This window comes from Acomys russatus, chromosome 8, assembly GCF_903995435.1.
Source record: "Acomys russatus chromosome 8, mAcoRus1.1, whole genome shotgun sequence".
In the NCBI taxonomy this organism is placed as follows: domain Eukaryota; kingdom Metazoa; phylum Chordata; class Mammalia; order Rodentia; family Muridae; genus Acomys; species Acomys russatus.
The window spans coordinates 17,295,133-17,313,118 of NC_067144.1; the positions used below are offsets into that span (position 1 = coordinate 17,295,133).

General features: G+C 39.5%; 1 protein-coding gene across 7 annotated transcripts in view; it reads left to right on the top strand.

Annotated features, from left to right (window-relative positions):
• Window positions 1–17,986, top strand: part of Lrch3 (leucine rich repeats and calponin homology domain containing 3) — a 110,016-nt gene that overhangs the window by 33,309 nt on the left and 58,721 nt on the right. For all 7 annotated transcript variants that reach the window (XM_051149807.1, XM_051149811.1, XM_051149809.1 and 4 more), the window contains exons 2-5: window positions 5,181–5,325; window positions 6,857–6,983; window positions 11,329–11,434; window positions 16,749–16,885. In XM_051149807.1, coding sequence (XP_051005764.1) covers window positions 5,181–5,325; window positions 6,857–6,983; window positions 11,329–11,434; window positions 16,749–16,885 — 515 coding nt within the window. The remainder of the gene's footprint in view (window positions 1–5,180; window positions 5,326–6,856; window positions 6,984–11,328; window positions 11,435–16,748; window positions 16,886–17,986) is intronic.

Here is a 17,986-nt window from a genome sequence, read left to right on the forward strand (position 1 = left end):
GAGGCAGGGGCAGGTGGATCTCTGAGTTCAAGGCCAGCCTGGTCTACAGAATGAGTTCCAGGACAACTAGGGTTACACAGAGAAATCCTGTCTTGAAAACCAAACAAACAAATGCCTGTGGTCCCATAGTTTCTGAGGCTGAGGAGAGAGGATTGAGCCTATGAATTCAAGATCAGCCTGGACTACATAATACATCATTCTCAATGAAAATAGAAGCAGAAAATAAAGCAAAGGCAACAAATTCCCAGAATATAATTTAAAAGTAATTCAAGAAAATACATAATCTTAAAATATTAAAGAAATCCAACCAGTACAGTAATTCTCCAAGCTTAGATGGCTTTGCCAACAAATTCTAACAAGCTTTAAAGATAATAGTAATAACTTGAAACATACATAACCTTTTTCAGTCAACAGAAAAGGAGGGAATGCCCCCAGACCAAATTGATGAGAGTAGTACAATTTTGCTGTCACACCCTAACAGAGACGTTATAATCCTAGGTCAGTCATTCATGATGACATATGTTAAAAACAAACAAACAAAAAACTAGAACTGCACATCACCAAACTTAGTCTAGTATAGAGGACATGCAGTAGAGGAGATAGCATCACGGAGAGACGGGTTTGTAGGAGCTACTCTCCACACACACGACTTTAAAAAGGTAGCCTTAGCTTGACTCACAGTTCCAGGGGACAGCCGATCTTGTACCAGGCAGAACAGCTTGGGGCAGCCTGTCACATAGTATCCACAATTAGGGAACAGAGAAAGATAAATGCTGGTGCTCCCTCCTTTGACTTGTTCATTCCATCTGAGACCCCACCTCATCAGTAGTGCCACCCACACTCAGCGTGGGTCTTCCCTTTCTGTTAAACCTTCATGGAAAGAACCTCATAGACTATCCAGAGACATTCTTTGTCTAGCCAAGTTGACAGTGAATATTAACCATCATGTCTTACTTCAAATTATTATAAAATTTCTTCAACATTAGAAAGTTAGTTTCATTCTATATTAATAAAGTGAAGAATTTGTGAGAATAATAATTAATTCTACATAAAAAGAATAAAATAATGGTGTAATAAAAAGTAAAAATTGACCTTCAGTCTCAGATCAAAATGGCAGGCAGACCTGCTGTTGCAATGTCAAGCAAGTGGCTGGATGGTTTTCGAAAACGGTGTTATAATGCTGCAGGATTTAATAAACTGAGATTAATGCAAGCCGATACAGTATACGGAACTGAAGAAGTAAAAGAAGCCATATGCAGGCTTCCTGGGGACCTTCATAATGACAGAATGTTTCACAGTAAGAGAGCCTTGGAACTGACTCTGAGGCATCAGATCTTCCCTAAAGAGCAGTGGACAAAATACAAGGAGGACACAGTCTACCTTGACCCCTACCTGAAACACTTATTTGAGAAAGAGAAGAATGGGTGAAGAGGTAATCTTGTAGTTGAGACCTGTGGGTGTGCCTGCTCTCAGCATATTTTTATGAAGTTATTTCAACCTGAATCACAATTTAAGAATTATTGGCTCTGCAGATGCCTCACTTTAAATAAAGTCTGTAGTAAATAAAATTAAAAAAAAAAAAAAAAGTAAAAATTGAGAAATCCTCCTTTGGGTTCCTTTCTACTCTCAGGAGTTCTTTCTCACTTTTTTTTTCCTTCCTTCCTTCCTTCCTTCCTTCCTTCCTTCCTTCCTTCTTCCTTCCTTCCTTTTTTTAGGTTTTTTGAGACAGGATTTCTTCTGTGTAGCCTTGGCTGTCCTAGACTCGCTTTGTAAACCAGGCTGGCCTCAAACTCACAGAGATCCACCTGCCTCTGCCTCCCTGAGTGCTGGGATTAAAGGTGTGTGCCACCACACCAGGCATTTCTCCCATTTTTAAAAAATGAATCTACTTTAAAAAAGGGGGGGATCCATATTAATATAATGAAATATAAAAATCATGTGATTACCTCAGCAGAGGAAGAAAAATTATTAATATAATAACCATTACTAATAAAAAATCTTAGCAAACTTAGGTTTTCTTTTTTTCTTTTCTTTTTTTACATTTTAATTTCATAGGGAGTCAACAAAAAATGGTTGAAATTAGAAACAAAGAAGATACTGTTACTTTTATTCAGCATTATACTTGATGTTCTAACAAACAGGGTGAGGAAATTGCGTAAATAAATGAGAAGCACTGAGGAAGAAACAAAGGTGTCATTATTCATAGAGTCATATAAATAGTCTGAAAGGATCTGGAGACCAGTTATTTGAACTAAAAGTTTACTGCGGCTGTCAGACGCAAAAATCAGCATAATGACAATTACTTCTGTATGTGAGTAACAAGTAGTTAGAAGTATGTCATTCATGAAGTAATAAGATGTGAGACTCTACTAGCATTTTTGTAAAACCTCTAAGAAAAGCTATGAGGTTTTACTTAGAAGTGTTTGAGCTTTTCTTTGCTGAGCAAATGAGCTGTGCTTTTAGATTAGAAGGCTCAGTGTTGTAAGGATGTTCTTTCTTCCCAGATTGTTGGAATTGGTGTGATTCTGATAAGCCCTCAACAAATGTTTTTTGTTTGTTTGTTTTGTTTTGTTGCTTTTTTTCTGGAGCTTTAGCAAGTTCATTTTAAAAGAGAAACTCAAAGGGCCTAGAAGCCAGGATAGCAGGTGCCCAGGACTTGGGCATGCGCCTCTAGCTAACTCGGGCGGCAGAGGCCGGTCTTGGGCGTTGCTCCTTGCCTTCCACCTTGTTTGATGCAGCACCTCTTTGTTCTTTTCCCCTTCGTATGCCAGACCCACAGACCCAGAGACCAGGCATTCTCTGGTCTTCGTTTTTTATTTCCCTACAGGAACATGGAGATTATAGATGCTCACTCTGCATCCAGCACACACTTTTACCTACCAAGCTACCCGTCCCTTTCTTGGATCTTAATAGTCCAAGTTAAGCCAAAGTGTGGTATACACCTATAATCCCAGCACTTGAGAGACTGAGGCAGAATGCTGTATTCAAGGCCAGCCTTCACAAAATGCAAGGCTAGTCTATAAATAAATACTCAGGTTTGTAAGCTAAATCTCTCCTTCATTTTAACTGTTGCCTGAAGTTTATTGCATGAAACTTAAACATTGGAACATTTACTTTGTCTAATTTACTTATGTAAATGGGTGTTTTGTTTGCATGCATGTCTGTGCATCTTACGAGTGCCTGATGCCCTTGAAGACCAGGAGGAGTCAGATCCCCCGAGACTGGAGTTACAGATGGTTGTAAGCCACCACGCAGGAGCTGGGGATCAAACCCACGTCTTCTAGAGGACTAGCCAGTGCTCTTCACTGCTGAGCCATCTCTCCAGCCTCATATTGAAGCATTTTATAATTGACATTAACAATTCCTTTTATTACTTCAACTTTTAAAATGAATTAAGTGATAGTTGATAAAATAATTGTTGTACTTTGTATTAAAGCAAGTCAGTGTGATTGTGTGAAGTGTTTACACTTAAATACATCAAATTATGAACAATTTCATCTTATAATTCTTCAGGAAAAAGAGAGGCTATATTTACTGTCCAAAAATCATTTTTTAAGATTTATTTATTATTTATACAATGTTCTGCCTGCATGAACATCTGCACACCAGAAGAGGGCACCAGATCTCATTATAGATGGTTATGAGCCACCACGTGGTTGCTGGGAATTGAACTCAGGGCCTTTGCAAGAGCAGATGGTACTCTTAACCTCTGAGCCACCTCTCCAGCCCTAAAATTCATTTTATGTGAAATTTGCTTTTATGAAATAGCATTTTTACATTCACAGACACTTTGGGCTTTGACTTTTTCCAAGTGCACACAGTGTCAGAAGGTTGGGCAAGTTGGTGATGTCTTTCTTAAATTACTACCACATGGTAGGTAAGCAGGAGACTTCCTTAGGGAGTGTGCGACAAATAAGCAAACAAAGTTCATCTTAAAAGTTGATAGCCACTCCTGCTCTGTTCTAGATCTATTAATTCATTGGGAGTTGTAAAATAATGATATCCTGGGGCTTTTTTCACCCACAACTAGGATGCTTCCATTTCGTCATCTCACTCTGGTTAGAGTATCTAGGTTACACAGTGATTTTTTTTTTTTTTTTTTTTTCATATAGGAAAGGTAAGATAAAGGGTTGGTTCTTCTGGTCAGTTCATAAGTGTATGAATTTGTTTTCTGTCTCTTTGGGAGAATGTATCATTTTAAAATCATGATCAAATATGCGTGATGAATTTTATTCATTGAAATTACGTTTTTGAAAAAAGTTTTAAAGTGGGAGATGATGCCCCATGCCTTTAATCCCAGAACTTGGGAGACAGAGGCAGGCAGATCTCTTTGAGTTTGAGGCCATCCTGGTCTACAGAGTGAGTTCCAGAACAGCCAAGGCTACACAAACCCTGTCTTTAAAAAAAACCAAAAAGCAGTGGGCTTTTTTGTTTTGTGTGTGTGTGTGTGTGTGCACCCTTGTGTGCTCATTCCCTCCTACAGAGACCATTATAGGCAGTTGTGGGTTCTGGAAACTAAACTCTGGTGGTCTTCTCGAAAAGCAGCAAGTATTCTTAAGTACTGAACCATTTCTCCCCCGTTTTTATTGAGGCTCATGTGTCACTGGGAGCAAAAAAGGTTCCTAAGTTCATTTTAACAAAGGACTGTGACTTTCTCTGGTAAAGAGTAGGGCAATTGGGCTGAGGCGTTGGCTCAGCGGATAAAAGATCCTTGTTGCCCCGACCTGACAACCTGATCTCTGGTCGCAAGGAGAGAACCTGCTCTGGAGAGTTGTCCTCTGACTCGTCAAAGCATCATGCCTTCTTCCTCCCCCCCATACATACTTGGGAAAGTGGGTTTTTTGGAGGGATCCATTTGTTTCTGATGATATTTGGAACTTACTTATGCAACTTTGATATAATGGGTGGCCAGTGTCTTAGTATGTGTATTACAAAAAATAACAATTTTATTTTTAGTGTGTTTGGAATTGAAAAGGAAACAACGTTTCTTAGCAACAGTTTAAAGATGTATGTTTAATGGGTTACTCAGCCAGTTAATAAATATTTCAGTGCTATGTTGAGCCAGTTTCCACAATAGGAATTCTGGAGAATTCAAGGAATCATGAAGCATACTAACTAAATTTCAGTAAAACCAGTTCAAAGGAATGAATGGTTTTAAAAGCTTTTATATTTTCTTTCAGACCTGTCACGAAATCGCCTCTCAGAAATTCCTATGGAAGCGTGTCACTTTGTCTCCTTGGAAAGTCTTAACCTATACCAGAATTGTATTCGGTATATCCCAGAGGCCATTCTAAACTTACAAGCTCTGACGTTCCTAAATCTTAGGTAAGAATAATATTCCTTCAGAAAAAGTGGTTTTATATGATCTTTTATTTTCTCCTCTGTGTGACCGAAATGTTTACAGTTACTGTTACCTGTCCACACCAGCAGTTTCTAATACGCTCTTAGTGTATAGTAACATTTTCCCCAGGCTTGTCCTGTTTCTCCCTTTATTTTTAGCCTTGCATAATTAATACACCCTGTTAGCTGTTAGCTTAATAGGCCTCTAGAAGTCTTGCAGCTGTGGTTCTCCAGTTACGTTTTCAAATTAACTTTATCAAGTAAATACTAGATCTGATGGGCTGGGATACAGCTTAGCTGGTAGAGCACTAGCCTGCTATGCACAAGGTTCAGTCTCCCACAGTACACACATACACACAATACATTGTTTATTTTTATTGTGTGTGTGCATGATGTGAGTGTTTGACCGTGTGCTGTGATGCATGTACAGAGGCAGAGGACAGCCTTGTGGAATCAGTTCTCTCCTTCCACTTTCATGTGGGTTCCAGGGTTTGAATTCAGGTTGCCATACCTATGTAGAACATGCCTTTACTGAGCCATCTCAGTAAATGCTTTGGAAATGATTGAAAATGCTTTTCTAGTAAATATTGTTTCCCAGTTTATATACCTTAAAGAAAAATTACATCCCTGGGGCTAGAGAGATGATTCCATAGTTAAAAGCATATACTGTTGTTTTCGGAGAACTTGAGTTCAGTTTCTAGCATCCTTTCCAAGCAGCTCACAACTGCCTATAATTGCTGCTCCTGGGGAGTCTGATGCCCTCTTCTGGCTGCTTTGGGTACTGCTTAAACCCACTGCACTTACTTAAAAATAAAAGCAAAACCTTAAAAAATAAAATCCACTCCTTTTAGATATTTAGTTCTGGCTGTTTTAAAATCATGTTTAAAAGAGCATTACTAGGGGCTGGAAAGATGGCTCAGAGGTTAAGCGTATTGACTGCTCTCCAGAGGTTCCAAGCAACCACACAGTGGCTCACAACCATCTACAATGTGATCTGATGCCCTCTTCTGGTCTTTAGGTGTACGTGCAGACAGAGCACTGCGTACATAATAATAAATAAATAAATCTTAAAAAAAAAAAAATAGCACGACTAGAGAAATTTGTATGTAAATGTTTTTTTCTTAATAAACGTGTAGGAGTAGAATTATTGTTGGATTAAAACATTTTAAAAGGTCCATAAACTATATTAATCAACAAAACATCTTTAAAATGAGCAAAGACTTGGCCCTAAAAGAGTTATTATGGGGTTAAATTTATATGGTAAACTTTAATTTGTTTTTATTCTAATGAGAGTTATGCTTTACTATTTTATGTTTCTGATTTTTATGGGTTTTTAAAATAAAGATTCCTATTACCTGTATAAACTTTATCAGCTGGGAATTAATTAAACTGATAAGGACTCAAATCTAGTATCGTATTTATTCCTTGTAAGACTTATTTTTGGATCTAAAATGACAAAGATGAAAATTTTTCCATCAGTGGTATCTGACTGCTCTTTCTCTGCTTATTCATTTAGTCGGAACCAGCTGTCAACATTGCCAGTACACTTGTGTAATTTACCACTGAAAGTCTTAATTGCTAGCAATAACAAATTGGTCTCACTTCCTGAAGAAATTGGACATCTCAGACATTTGATGGAACTTGTAAGTTAACATTTTATTTTTTGATTGCCCAACATGTCTGCAGTCTTCTATGTGATAAAAATAGGATGTTAAGAGTGTTTTAGAAGTAATTTTCTAGTGTTAGCTTGATACATAATTTAAAAAGACTTGAATGTACAAGTCTTACTATCTCTACACAGAATGGGGAAATGTCATTGGTTATTTTGTAACCAGCATAAATGATTTCTGTGTTACTAGACTTTTGAGACATAAGTTAATAGTGTAGTTGAGTTTTCAAATTAATTTTGTTGTTGTTTTGTTTTGTTTTGTTTTTTCCAGACAAGATTTCTCTGTGTAGCCTTGGCTGTCCTGGACTCACTCTGCAGACCAGGCTGGCATCAAACTTACAGCGATCCGCCTGCCTCTGCCTCCCCCAAGTGCTGGGATTACAGTTGTGCACCACCATGCCTGCCTTCAAATTAAATTCTTTTTAACTTATTTAATTTTATTCTATGTGCATTGGTGTGAAGGTGTCAGACTCCCTGGAACTGGAGTTACAGACAGTTGTGAGCTGCTATGTGGGTTCTGAGAATTCAACCCAGGTCCTTTGGGAAAGCAGACTGCTTTTAACCACTGAGCCATCTCACCTGCTCCAAAGTAAAATTTTAATATCAATATTTTTATGATTTTTATTAGCCTTTATAGGTGAACAGGCACTCCAAACGTTGGCCTTTGGTTTTTTTATGTTTGTTTTTTTTTCTTGTCATACCTTTGGAATATATAGCCAGCTACAATTTGCTATTATATATTTTCTAAGATATCATTAAACTTAACCTATTATTATTTGTAAATATACAAGAAACCATCTTTTGTTTGTTTGTTTTGTTTTGTTTTTTCTTTTTTCTTTCTTGAAACAAAGTTTCTCTGTATAGCCTTGGCTGTCCTGGACTTGATTTGTAGACCAGGCCAGCCTTGAACTCATAGCAGTGCACCTGCCTCTTCCTTTCTGGGTGCTGGGATTAAAGGTATATGCCACTGCACCTGGCTTGTTTTTGTTTTTCAAGACAGGGTTGTTCTATACATACTTGGCTATCCTGGAACTCACTCTGTAAACCAAACTGACCTTGAACTTACAGTGAGCCACCTACCTCTGCTTCCCAAGTGCTGAAGTTAAAGGTGTGCACCACCACTGCCAGCCCAAGAAACCATTTAAATCTTTTTTAAAGCTGAGTGCTGTGGCGCATGCCTGTGATCCAAGCACTCAGGGAAGCAGAGGCAGACGGGACCTCTGAGTTCAAGGCCAGCCTGTTGTACAAAGGAAGTCCAGGACAACCAGGGCTATACAGAGAAACCATGTCTGGATAAAAAAAAACAACAAAAGGTATTTATGTTTGAGTTAGTTTAGGAGTCAGACCATTTGTATCCCCAAAGTCACATTATGAGCTGGATTCTATATTGTCTGCATTTTATAGCTAAGGAAACTAACACTAGGTGATATAGTTTGCCAGAGGCTGTAATAACTATAAGATTGGAAATCAGAGCCAGGCATGGTGGCGCACGCCTTTAATCCCAGCTCTCGGGAGGCAGAGGCAGGCGGATCCTTGTGAGTTCGAGATCAGCCTAGTCTGTCCAGGATGCCCAAGGCTACACAGAAAGGAAAAAAAAAAAAAAAAAAAAAAAAAAAGATTGGAAATCATCATTCTTGAGCTAAAGCCTATACTTTGTTACTTAAAATGATCGCATGCAACTGTGTCCACTGAGACTTAGAAATGCAGTTCAGTTTGGGCCGTGTATGTGTATGTGTGTGGTGTTTTATTAACAAAGACAATAGTACACAGAAAAATACATGGTGTACATCTAGTTGGACAAATTAGATTGCTTTGGTAGGAGGACTTAAATTTAGCAAGTTATATGTCAGGATTCACAGACATTAAATCTAGAATTGACATTTTAAGCTACTGTTTTTGTGTGGAAATAGAATCCAAAATACATGTTTTGGGACAGTCTTCAGAACCTGGCTTGTTAACATGAAATAAGTATAAATTACACTTCAAGTTCTTTTTTCCCCCATGATAGACAAACTGTGAGCATCTTACTCAATTTTTTTCATGCAGTATGTTTGAAGTGCTACTTTTAGTTTTCTACAAGAGGTGCTCGTTGATGCCCTTGGACATTCAGGGAACTTTTAACAAAGGAAGTCACTTCAAAGACTGATCCCTGGTGGTCTTGTCACGCAGCCTTCTCTCTTCTTTCTTTCCCACCTCCCAGACTTTCTGTGACATGGGTGCTTTCGGTTTTCTGAGACAAGGTTTCTCTGTGTAACCCTGAGTGTCCTGGGCTCACTTTGTAGACCAGGCTGGCCTCGAACTCACAGCGTTCCACCTGCCTCTGCCTCCCAAGTGCTGGGATTACAGGTGTGTGCCACCAAGCCCGGCAGCACAGATATTTTCTAAGAGACACATCCTAAATTACCAAAACTCTTAGCACAGACCTGCTTTTCTTGCCCTTTCAGCTTCTTTAACTACCCTTTTAAAATTTTGATACTTAGAGCAGTGGACTTAAAGTCTAATTTTTTTATTCTATTTCAGTCTTCTTTTTTTTTTTTTTTTTTTTTTTTTTGTTTTTCGAGCCTGGTTTTTCTCTGTGCATCCTTGGCTGTCCTGGACTTGTTTGTGTAGACCAGGCTGGCCTCAAACTCACTGTGCCACCTGCCTCTGCCTCCTGAGTGCTGGGATTAAAGGCATGCGCCACCGCGCCCAGCTGAAAATCACATTATTTTATCTTTTGAAAAAAAATAAAATAGGGGCTGGAGAGATGGCTCAGAGGTTAAGAGCACTAACTGCTCTTCCAGATGCCCTGAGTTCAATTCCCAGCAACCACACGGTGGCTCACAGCCATCTATACTGTGATCTGGTGCCCTCTTCTGGCCTGCAGGTGTGCATGCAGACAGAGCACTGTATACATAATAAATAAATAAATATTTAAAAAAAGAAAATAATGTTTTAGGTCAGCAAGATAGGTCAACAAGTAAAAGTGTTGCAGCCAAGCTGACAAGCCTGATTTGGTCCCTGAGGCCATGTGGTGGAGAGAACCAAACCACACAGCTTTTCTTCTGACCGCCATACTAACGTTTCCTCCCCAGCCTCTCTGATCCACAAATAAATAGTAAGTGTAAAGAAGTCCTAAAGCTGTCCACAGCGTACTGAGTTGTGTGACAAGTGCCTGGCTTTTTAAGTAGTGTGTGAGCTCTGTACTTTCAGTCATGTGTGGGGACCTTTCAAAGTGTTCACCGACAGCTTGGTGCTTCCTTCGGCTACACATGGCTGTACTTTTCTAAGTCATTCTGGCTAGTCTCAGGGTTACAGAATTCTGAATTTACTAATCTTGGAAGCTGTAGCTAGTCCTCTCTTCTCAGATGATTAGAACCAGCACTTAAGCAAGCTACCAGCAGGCCTCCAGATCATATGTATTAAGCTCAGGCTGACTAGCTACTAACAGATTGTCTTTTCATAGTCTTTGAGCTGTGTATGTTTTATTATTTTTCTTTATACTCAATTGGATAAAAATTAGAGTGATTGTCTACATTTTAATGTTATATTCTTAAACAGTCAAACTGGCATTTTGAAAAATGAAGGCTTTTCTGTGAACTATTTTTTATCATTTTTTTTTTCTGTTTTAATTAGAAGAGTATAAAATAAAATATACCTTCTCCTGCTTTACCTTTCCACCAACATTTTTTTTTCTTTCCTTCTTTCTCTCTTTTTTAATTTTTTATTTTTCAAGATAGGGTTTCTTTGTGTAACCTTGACTGTCCTGGACACACCTTGTAGACCAGGCTAGCCTCAGACTTACAGAGATCCACCTGTCTCTGTCTCCCAAGTTCTGGGATTACAGGTGTGCACCACCTCACCCAGCTTCCAACATTTTCATTTGATCTGATATTCTAGGCCTTCTATTTATATCTTAATTTCATTTTAATTTCAATTTTTTTCTATAGAGCAGAGAGTGGTGGCGCACGCCTGTAATCCCAGCACTCAGTGAGGCAGAGGCAGGCAGATCTCTGTGAGTTCAAGGCTAGCCTGGTCTACAAAGTGAATCCAGGACAGCCAAGGCTACACAGAGAAACCCTGTCTTGAAAAACAAAACAAAACAAAAATCTATAAAACATAAAGAATTAATCAAAATAATTACATTAAATTAATTTAGTTAGAATTAAAATAGATTAAAAAGTATAAACTATGGATTATTTTTAGATACAGGATGATGTGTGTGTGTGTGTGTGTGTGTGTGTGTGTGTGTGTTTCTTGCATAATGTCATTTTGTAAATAGTTCAAAGCAGGCAAGTTTGTAATTAAAATAATCTTACTTTTGTGTCCTTTTGAAATAGGATGTGAGCTGCAATGAAATTCAAACTGTACCTTCCCAGATTGGTAACCTGGAGGCTTTGAGAGACTTTAATGTGAGAAGAAATCATCTAGTACGGTTGCCTGAAGGTAAAAACAAAACAAAACAAAACAAAAACCCAAAAAAACTATGAAATAATTATTTTGTTGGTATTTGCCTTTTTATTCTAAAGATCTCTCAGGCTAATGAGCGAGCACAAGTCAAAAATGTGTATGAGTTAGAGCCAGAGTCTGAGGTCTAAGGCTTACTCACTCAGCATCATCTACTAGACTGTGCACTTTAGAACTCTGTTAAGAAAGGGCTCCTAGGCTGGATGAGGTGGCACACACCTTTAATCCCAGCACTTGGGAGGCAGAGGCAGGTGGATCGCTGTGAGTTCGAGGCCAGCCTGGTCTACAAAGCGAATCCAGGATAGCCATGGCTAACATAGAGAAACTCTGTCTCAAAAAATAAAAAGAAGAACAGGGCTCCTATGTTGGGTGTCGTGGCACACACCTTTAAGCCCAGAGCTGGGGAGGCAGAAGCAGGCAGATCACTGTGAGTTCGCGGTCAGCCTGGTCTACAAAGTGAGTCCAGGACAGCCAAGGCTACACAGAGAAACCCTGTCTCGGGAAACAAACAAACAAACAAACAAAAGAATGGTCTCCTGGCATAGGCCTGGTACCCTACCTACTCCAGTGACTCAGGCCTGCTGAGTAGCTATGAGACAGAGCGGGGAGAGGGACAAAGAACAAAACTAAAGGGGGATAGGGATATGTAGAGCACTTGGCTAGCAGTCAAGACTGCAGGTTCAATCCTAGATACCAGCACAACAGCAAAAACCTCAGAGAAAAAGTTTGGTAACCCTTGCTCAGTATTCCATTTTAGATGCTGTTGGCTGCTGAACAAGTGTAGTTGGTCCTGCAGGGCAGTGTCACGTGAACTTAACCAAGCATGACTCTGGGGAGAAATGTAGTATGCTTGATAAAGAGATAGTCTGGTGTGATATGTTAGTCCTGTTTTGTACATGGACTGTGAAAATTAAATAGAATCAACAGAATTCAAGTTGAACTTAATTTTTTCCTTTACTGGAAAAGTTCAACCGAGGTCTAATTAAGCATGTGAAGGTGGTAGATACGCAATAACAAATGAAGTGAGCGCCTGCAGAGTCTGAGCTGTCCATAAATCCTGACATGGATTGCAATGACAGAAATGGTATAGCAAATTATGTTTTTTACAAATCTATGAAAGGAAAGGAAAGTGCAAATGGAAACAAAAATGAGAACCATTTTTAATAAATTCTAACTATATTTATTTAATTTAGTTTTGGAAATTTTCTTATATAAATGAACTTCTATATGCCTGTCTCACTGCTACTATGATCAGTTCCTGGTGATACATATATGATATATATGGTGGTATTTCACATACATGAAATAATACATGAAACATATATGTGAAATAAAAATGACCATGAGCTGTTCATTGTAGCAGCATGTGATAAACACATAGAAGTTCACTTATATAAGTTTTCTAGCTGAAATAAAAAATCATATATGTATATATATCTTACCTACTTTTCTCCACCCTAATCCTCCAGATTAATTCAAAGCAAATTCTAGAAAATAATTCATGAACATTTCAGAATCTATATTTTAAAATAATAAATCAGGGAGCCAAGTGTGGGGAGACATGCCTTTAATTCCAACGCTGGGAGGCAGAGGCAGGCAGATTGCTGTGAGTTCTAGGCCAGCCTGGTCTACAAAGAGAGTTCCAGGATAGTCAGGGCTATTACAGAGAAAAACCCTGACTCAGAAAAAAGAAAGAAAGAAAGAAAGAAAGAAGTCAGTCTTCTATGCTGACAAGTGCCTGTAACCTCAGCACTGGGAGGTAGAAACAGGAAGATGGTGAGTATGACTCAGTCCTGTCTTGAATAGAGAGACTATATCTCAAAAATAAGCACAGAAGAAAAAACTAAACAGGAAGAAAATATTCAAAAATATTTTCATAACAATGATGTAGGTTCTATAAGACATGACAGAATTTATACTAAATGTTAAGTAATGATGTTTTTGCTTTTACTGCGGAGTCTAAACATTATTCCAATTTTTTCTGGTGAAATACTTAGCACATTTAACGTTTTGGATCTGAGATAAACAGTTAGAACATTATTTCCTCAGTTCAACTTTACACACTTAACCACCACGCACTACCTGGCACCCCACATGCTCTCTCTGAACTGGTCTGGTAGCCTTCTCACTCACACCATGTGCCTTCAGGCCTTCCTCCATTGCCTCTTGGCATTTGCTGCCAACTCAGGAAAACAAGAATTATGACCCATGTCCTCATAGTCTGACACATTCATATTCTCCCCCGCCACCACCCTCCTGTGTGTGTGTGTTTGTGTGTGTGTGTGTGTGTGTGTGTGTGCGTGTGTGTCCTGCCCCCTCCCTTCCTCCCTCAGGGCCTGAAAATAGGACACAGGGCCTTGTACATATTAGGCAAGCTGCTATTATTAAGCTGTGCTCCCATTCCACTTTTTCTTATTTTATTTTCATTTTGAACAAAGTTCAACTTGCCTTGGCTGTCCTGAAATTTTCAGTCCTCTGTCTTGACTCCCAAGTAGCTGGATTACACCTACCAACCCACTTACAATGCCAGGTCCATCCTCTAGGGCCATCCCTTTATTCAGGATCTAGTCACCATCTTCTAGGCTCGTTCATGGTGTAAGATTACTGATGGAAATACTGAGGTTTGGGATTTTGTAGGTGTGGGTTTGGGTTTTTCCCTGAAGTAGGCTCTTGCAGTGTAGCCTAGCATAGCCTTGACTTCACAGTACTGCAGCCTTAGAGTTCTGGGATTGCAGGTTAGTGCCACGATGCCTGCAGTATTGAGTTTGTGGTGAAAATTGGGATTTTCAGCTGACAAGTACAGTGTAGTAGCTTTTTCATCTATTTTACACCTATTATAAACTTGAAAATATGAATTACACAGTTTTAAATGTTTAATTGTGCAGCTTGTAATCAGCATGTTAAGCTAACCTGAGATGGCAGGAAGTTCATTTGAGTATTGACTAGCAATCTGACATTGTATTTTGGTTGGTAACATATCTTCTGTTACATTACCATTTCATTTTAAATTAATTTTAACTATTATTCAAAAGATATTTAAAAGCTCAGAGTAATTATTAATATTCCTTTTCCTCATGCTGTTTCCCCACCGCCAGCACTACCACCCCAGTATGCAAGTTTCCGTGGCTAGGAGTCTTTATTAACTTTGATGGCTAGTTCCTCTGCTATTTCTTGACTGTTTTTAAATGGTGGTTTGGGAAAGAGAACGTGTGTGTGTGTGTGGTGTGTGTGTGTGTGGTGTGTGTGTGTGTGTGTGTGTGTGTGTGTGTGTGTGTGTGTGTGTGTGTGTCCTGAACTCAGTCACAGACCAAGCTGGTTGCGTTTCTGGAGTCCTGTGCCTTAGCGTCCTGAGTGCTGCGCATGGCTGAAGTGCTGTTGAGACCTGGTAGCTGGAAGCGTGCTCCATCCCTACTCCACTGCTCTGTGGCCAGCCTCTTCAGTCTGGAGGGCCTCAAGAGCTTCCCTTTTTCCTGCTCGCTGAACTTCTGTGATGGGCTAGCCCCGTATGATGGTTACTTAAGGACACACTTCAGACCTTTGTCTTGAGATAGTTATTTGCTTAACCCCCTCCCCTACCTTCTTACATTTGCTTATTTGAGTGTGTGCACATGTGCCACAGTGCAAGTATGTGGTCAAAAGACAACTTGGTTCATGCCTTCTTTGATGTGGATTCCAGGGGTCAAACTCCTCTGACTTGGCAGCAAGTTCCTTTTTCTCCTGAATCTTGTCTACTGAGTCCCCTTTTTTTCTTTTTTCTTTCTTTCTTTTTTTTTTTTTAAAGACAGAGTCTCCCTATGCTCCCTGTGCAGCCCTGGCTGGCCTGAACTCGCTATGTAAACCAGACTGGCATCAAACTCAGAGGGATCCACCCGCCTCTGCCTCCCAAGTCCTCCCGTGGGTCACCACACCTACTTACTGGGTCACCTTGCTGGCCACCCTCTCTTTTGTTTTTTTAAAAATTTAATTTAATTTAATTTTTTTACATATGCATTTATATTATTACACATATATACAATAGAGTGCCTGTAGCAAGAAGAACCATGACACAATCAGGAATTCTAGAAATGTTATTACATTCTAAGTGTTTGGCTATTTGTATTTGACAACCTTTAAGAAGACATCTTTCCTATCTTGGTGCGTCTAAATTTCTGATTGTAAAACACTCTCCATCACATATTGTCATTATCAACTTAGAAACCCCTCTCTTTTTTATTTTTATTTTTTCTGGTTTTTCCGTCCTGTTTTTCAAATTGAATGCTATGTCTAAATCTATGATGCTTTGATTTTTCTTATTTCTTTCTTCACAGTTTTGTGCTACTCTGGAGTAAAATAGTTCAAGCCGTTCTCTAATTTTTTTAATTTCAGAAATTCATTCAGAACTTTTAGTTTCTACCATCATAAAATGCTTGTTATTCTCTGACTATTTAGAAAAAAAATTATATTTTAGTGATTCCATATCATACTTCTTTGAAATTAAAAAACATTCTGACTTCATATTTCCTTTTGTTCCTATGTACTTACTTGTTTCTTTTTTTCTTTTATTCTTTTTTTTTCTGTCTTACATGTTGTTGGAGACCTCTCAATTTCTGTGGGTCATGTGCAATCTGTCACAGCATCATAGAAGTTCTGTATACATTGGGCAGAAATTGTTGAAGGATAGTTAAGCAAGAGGCTATGTATTTTACTGAGGGAAACTCCATGTCTGTATCTAAAGACCTTTTATGTGGCACTATGTCGTTTCTCCAGAGAAAGATGTATCTGGCGTCCCTTCTACATGACTGTGTGCATTTGTTACTGGTATTCAGGGCCAGGGCTAGGGCAGGGCAGGTGAAAAGGGTGGCCTTGCCTTAGTGTGTTCACTGTTACATCCTCTATTTTTAACTGCCAACATCCTCACTTCCCAATGAGTCTTGCTCCCTAAGTTGAGAGCCTTTTTGTACAATTTCAGTAGGGAATAACTTTCTGGTTCCAGTGGTATGACTATGAGTGCCCAGCTAAGGGACGCGGGACTCGGGACACAGGCATTTAACTTTAGCTGTCCCTGAAGACCTCCATCTAACTTCTTCATCGTCCTTTTTTTGAGTGGTGTACAGCTTCTGGGCACAGGGAAGGGAGTCACGCTGCTTGGTTTCTAATAGAATTCCTATCTCTAAGCAATCAGACTTTATTTTATTAATCACTAAGAATAGAAGTAAATGATTTTTTTTAATCCTCCACATTTAACTGGAAGCACAAGTAAAAACTGTTGTTTCAAAATACCAGCGATTGTCCTTTCCGTTTTACTTCCATGTAGAGCTGGCCGAGGTGCCTTTGATACGACTCGACTTTTCCTGCAATAAAATCACAGCCATCCCTGTTTGTTACCGGAACCTCCGGCACCTCCAGGTGATCACCCTGGATAACAACCCGCTGCAGTCGCCTCCTGCACAGGTAAACATGGGTAAAGTCTGCCAGAAGGTAACTTGTGTTAGAAAGCTACAGAAAGTCTGCGTGTGTGCATCGTGTGAGTCCTGCCATTTCCTTACCACCACCGCACATGCCCTCAATAAAGGGATGAAGAAGGATTTTGATGTTTCCCAAAAACATGTTCCTTTCATTAATTTGGCACTTTTGTGTGTTTGTTCATGTGTGTACCAGAGGTTGACGACAGGTGTCTTCCTCAGACATTCTCCACCTCACTGTTTTGTGTATGTTTGATTTTGAAGCTGAAACTTCTCACTGAACTTGGAGCTCAGCAATTCAGCCAGCAAACTCGGAGACCCTCCGCCTCCGCCCCCCAGTGTGGGGCTTTCTGTGAGGACTGAAGAGCCAAACCCGGGGCTCGTGCTTGTGCAGGGCAAGCATTTTGCTGACTCTCAAGTCCTTTAAGTTGAGGAATTCCTCAAAAGCTAGTTTTCTGGCAGGGCTGTGATGGCGCACACCTTTAATCCAAGCACTTGGCCAGAGGCAGGTGGATCTCTAGTTCCAGGACAGCCAGGACTACACAGAGAAAACCCTGTTTCAGGGAGGAAAACACCCGAGTTTTAAATGAAATTTGAGTTCATTTCTTTTATAATTTTCTCCTATTAAAGCTTGAGTTGGAGAACATAAATGCCGTAGACAACAGCTTTCCAAACTAAACATTCTCAGTGTATTCTTGTTAACATTGTTTCTGTGCCCTCCTATTTTCTGAAATGCCAAGTTCCCCGTTTAACCAGTGATCAGTAACTGAAATGAAACTAGTGACTATAAGGCAGATTGTGTCCTATAATCTATAAAATACTTGCCAAGCCTGTACCTTTCACTGTGAAATTTCCTAGAGTTTTTTTTCCCATGGAATCTGTGCACATGTGCTCTGGTGTGTGGGATTCAGAGGGCAATTCCTGGAGTTGGTTCTCTACCTTTATGTGGGCCCCAGGGATCAAACTCATATCACCAGGCATGGGCAGCAAGCACCCCTTCCTGTGAGCTATCTCACCCTTCCTGTGAGCTATCTCACCCTCACTTTGCAGTTTAATAATTTATATAAGCTTCTGACAGTCATCATAGAAT